Source organism: Protomyctophum bolini, assembly GCF_963924005.1.
Source record: "Protomyctophum bolini genome assembly, chromosome: 15".
NCBI lineage: Eukaryota > Metazoa > Chordata > Actinopteri > Myctophiformes > Myctophidae > Protomyctophum > Protomyctophum bolini.
In genome coordinates this window covers 14,421,942-14,426,604 of record NC_137876.1, presented here as the reverse complement: position 1 = coordinate 14,426,604, position 4,663 = coordinate 14,421,942, and the positions used below count along the sequence as shown (strand labels likewise).

Below are 4,663 nucleotides of genomic sequence, written 5' to 3'. Positions count from 1 at the left end.
TGCGTGATAAAAGCAAGATTGAGATCGTAGTATGGTTGTGTGGTGGTGTGTTATCCATATTTCTGTGTGTGTGTGTGTGCGAGTGTCAGAGAGAGAGAGAGAGAGAGAACAAAATGTTTGACATCATCTAGTGAATTAAACTCCAAGATTTACCATCCCGCTGGGGTGTTAATGTCATATTTCTCTTTAGAAGAGAACATTTGGACTTTTTATGACACGCACTGCACTTACATCAAAGCCTTGTGAACAATCAGACATTAATACTGGTGACCATGCACTCTGGGTGTTGGTGGTGATAAGCATCATTTAGATTTGATTCTGAGGACGCACTTCAAGGTCATTGCCAGCACGGGCAGACATTCTCTGCCCTCCCAACCGACTGCTTAACGCGGCAGCCGAACGGCTGGGGGCCGCGTGTGCATTGTTTATTATCAGTGGTCTACTGCAGTGGTTTTCAACCATTGGAGAAGGTATATGTTATTTTGACCAACATTTGCCTGTTATCTCTCCTATGCTACCACTTCAATACAGCATGGAACAAAATCTTATCCAACAATAACAAAAATATTGATGCTATATTTCATCAAATTGATGGCATGGCTCACATGCTGAATAAATGATGGGCCTTGATATGAAAAGGGTTGAAAACCACTGGTCTACTGCACTGCTGATCTGGGGATCAGGCCAATATACGGTCTTTCTCTCAACTGTCCTACTGTCTGTCTCTCCTACACTGTCTGTCTCTCAGCTGTCCTACTGTCTGTCTCTCCTACACTGTCTCCCTCTCAGCTGTCCTACTGTCTGTCTCTCCTACACTGTCTCCCTCTCAGCTGTCCTACTGTCTGTCTCTCCTACACTGTCTCCCTCACAGCTGTCCTACTGTCTGTCTCTCCTACACTGTCTCCCTCTCAGCTGTCCTACTGTCTGTCTCTCCTACACGGTCTCCCTCTCAGCTGTCCTACTGTCTGTCTCTCCTACACTGTCTGTCTCTCAGCTGTGCTACCGTCTGTCTCTCCTACACTGTCTCCCTCTCAGCTGTCCTACAGTACTGTCTCTCCCACACTGTCTGTCTCTCAGCTGTCCTCCTGTCTGTCATCACACTGTCTATCCTCTCTTTAGGCAGCAGAGCTGAAGAGATGCATTGTGGGAAGTGCTATGAGAGTACTGAAACTGTTTGAAGAATGGAGATTTCTTGCTGAAAAATGTTTTTTTGTTGTTTTCTTTTTAAATATTTGAATGTCTTGTGTTCTCCAGAAATAAAACATTTGTGACTCAGAAAGTACGAATGAACCAAATTAAAATTAATGGGATATAACATTTTATCGTCTACTCTGGCTTTCGTGAGCACAGAGTAACCAGATGCCCCGTTCCTATACAAACCCATTGCAACTATAACTCCTTTTTAACCAGCATGTCCACAGGTCCATGGTGACTGATATTGTCATTTTAATGCTCAGTATTTTTTCTCAAATATGTTTTTCATTTATTTGTTTATTTGGAATATTATTTCTGCTATTATTTAGCAGTCACCAGAGTCAAAGACGTGTTTTCAATTAATCTAACATGTGAAATATGTAAATCAGTATTTAGATATTTGACATATCTAGCAACATCAAAATTGTCTGGGGTGAAACACAAAAGCCAGAGTATTAATGCATGTCTGAAAGTGAAATATCAATAAGTATCACTGACATATCATCCATCATTCATAGCCATAGGATATCATTATTGATCGGACATCATTCAGTGATCAATAGTAGTAGTAGGACAGAGAGGACAGCCATTGACTGACCCAACCAGGTGTTGTCACAAGTAGCCGGAAGGGCCATAGAGGGAGAAGGCTGCTAAATGCTCACGTTATTTCTTTCTCTTTTTGTAATAACTTTTAGACGTTCTTCACTGATGATGATGATGATGATGAGTGGACAGTTGTGTGTAGTGTAGTGTTGTTGTGCTTTTACAAAAATAGAAAAACTTACTTTTTACTGCAGTAGAACATGCATGTACGCACTTGTCTACAACACCACTGTTTCTCAACCTCCGGTGTGGTCCAAATGGAAACCTTGAGAGGCCTGTAACTTTGAGAGTGTACAGAACCAGCTTTTAGTGTGTGTGCGCAAACACAAACTTTGTCCTAACACAAACATTAAATGCCATTGACAATGCATGGACAACTTTTAGTGTTTGTGTAAACACAAACATTGCGTAACACAAACATTGATGACGAAGGTGAGGACGCAAATTCTGATTGGCCGGAATGAAATTATGTATGATGATACAGAGCGCCCCTCACTTTTAGCTGTGGGATCACAATCTACACTGTAAAATTCTCAGTGTTCACTTAACTCTGAGAGCGTAACAAATGGAACCAAATGGACCCAATAAGTGCTCTACTCTATGACGCGCTAACCCAGCTGTAACTGACCCCACCTTGACCTCTATGACATCTTCGGGATGGTCTTTGGTAGGCGGGGCTTCAACACCTTTGCAGTCTCTCTCTGATCCGTGATTGGTTGGTGTCGGGAGACGCGGGGCTGGGGGGGGGTGGTCAAGTGTCGTGGCTCTCCGAGGGAGAGGTGGGTCACCTCTGACAACCAATCAGAGCCAAGATGACGCAGAGCTGCCATATATGGGAAAATGTGGGAGGGGCCAGAGAGCGTAGATCTGTGAGGGGAAGGGGTGAGAGAGACACACAGACAGACAGACAGACAGACAGACAGGGAGACAGGGAGACAGACAGGGAGACCGTTACTGAACAGTCTGTAGCTAATTAGAAATGATTATAGTCCTTGTTGACTGCCTTTGAGTAATGCAGTGTTGATTTCGTCAACTAAAACTAAGACGTTAAATGTTCGTCGACTACCTTTTTCCACTGACGAAAGGTTAATGGAAACTAAATAAAAACTAAGCTATGATGACTAAAACTAAGACTAAATATACTGACAATTCTGTCAACAAATATAAACTAGACTAAAATGTTAGGAAAGGACTAGTGGACAAGCGATCCAGTATGAGCAATTTTACACTTGGTTGCGTGCTGAAAATAGCAGATCTGTATCAAAAATAGCTCACAACGCGTCGAGCATTGACGCGTTGTGAGCTTGTAGATCAGCTATTTTCAGCAAGTGAAAAAAAAACAGTCGACAGCATCAAGGCCCACCAAAATACATTTTGTTCGACTAAATCAACTGTAGAGTTAGTCGACTAAAATCTTATGATATTTAGTAGACTAAAACTAAAACACTAAATCATTCCAGGTGACTAAAATGTGACTAAAACTAAATGAAAACTATTCAAGAGACAATGAATAAACCTAAAATCTAAACTTTGCTGCCAAAAACAACACTGGAGTAATGTATTCGTCATTTCATTCCAAGGCTCAGAGCGCCAGTTGACATTTTAGAAACCTCTTGAAAGTGTGAGTTAGAATCGGCCTCGGGTGTTAATGGGTCAAGAGTCCTGCACTCACTGTTGGACGGAGGGTTTTTGCACACGCCTTCTTCGATGGTCACGTCATCGATGGCGATGTCCCCCTCGATGCCCGAGCCACGGACCCCCTCCAGGACCACCTACACACACACACACACAAGTCAAAACTATGACTAAATATATCAACAATTTCATCAACAAATAAAAATCCCACCCGTGTGAAATGAAGGGCGCTCTTATGTTTTATCATCATACATCGCATTCCGTGCTCAACCGAATAAATCATCGCACATGTCAATCCGTCTTCACTTTTCTGCCAGCACTTTTACCTTCAATATGTACTTTGCTCAGCCAATCAAATCATCACTATGGGGTGATCAGCCAATCACAAGCCAATATTTGTGTTCACACAAACCCGGAAAGCTGGGTGGGTTTCAGATGTGTGTCAGTACCTGGAAGGCGGAGGTCGGGTGGATGTTGATCTTGGTCTGTCTCCACCTGTCTCCTTGGTTCCCAGACAGGCTCCACACCGACGTGTCAGCCACAGTCTGAGCTTTCTGACGCAGAAGCACATTCAGAGCACCTGGTGAGATTAATTAGAAGCACATACACACCTGGTGAGATTAAAAAAACATACACAGTACACCTGCTGAGATTAAATATTATATATATATAGATTAAATAGCTCAGTTGGTAGAGCACTCGCCTGATGGTAGGTGTTACGCTCCACCTCAGCATTCCATCTCCCAGAGGTCTAGCCAGCGCATAGAAACGGGGATAGAATCTGGCTGATACAGACAATAAGCCTCTCTGACGTACTTAATTGGATGCCGCCAGCATCTTTCAAAATATAAGCGCTGGAGTGCCAGATTTTACTCTTCCGTTCCCCCTCAAAACCGGGAGACATAATCTTCGATTCCATTCTTACCTCGCGCTGGTCACGCTAAAGTCTCTCTAGAAGCGAAAATATTCCAAACGAAAGCCATGCTGACGGCAGCGAGCGAAATAGCAAGGAGTATGGTGCAGAAGGAGGCCAAAAAATCCAAAAGAACAGATTTATTTAGTTTTTGTTTTAGATCAATAAAAAGAAAACTAAAGACGTGTATACACGTCCAAGGACTTAATTGTGTTTTAAACACAGTCACCAGTCAGAGAGGATGCATTATTGCTATTATTTTTTCTTTCTCCCCCCAGGTCTTTTTTGTTACATTCAGAGGCATTCAAAATCAAAATG

General features: G+C 42.7%; 1 protein-coding gene across 1 annotated transcript in view; it reads right to left on the bottom strand.

Annotated features, from left to right (window-relative positions):
• Positions 1 to 2,581: 2,581 nt before the first annotated feature.
• Positions 2,582 to 4,663, bottom strand: part of LOC308329441 (MAM domain-containing glycosylphosphatidylinositol anchor protein 2-like) — a gene marked incomplete at its 3' end in the record, with an annotated part of 71,881 nt that continues 69,799 nt past the window's right edge. Inside the window, exons 17-19 of the mRNA XM_080783745.1 lie at positions 3,882 to 4,012; positions 3,470 to 3,569; positions 2,582 to 2,664 (exon numbers count right to left, since the gene is read on the bottom strand). Coding sequence (XP_080639871.1) covers positions 2,582 to 2,664; positions 3,470 to 3,569; positions 3,882 to 4,012 — 314 coding nt within the window. The remainder of the gene's footprint in view (positions 2,665 to 3,469; positions 3,570 to 3,881; positions 4,013 to 4,663) is intronic.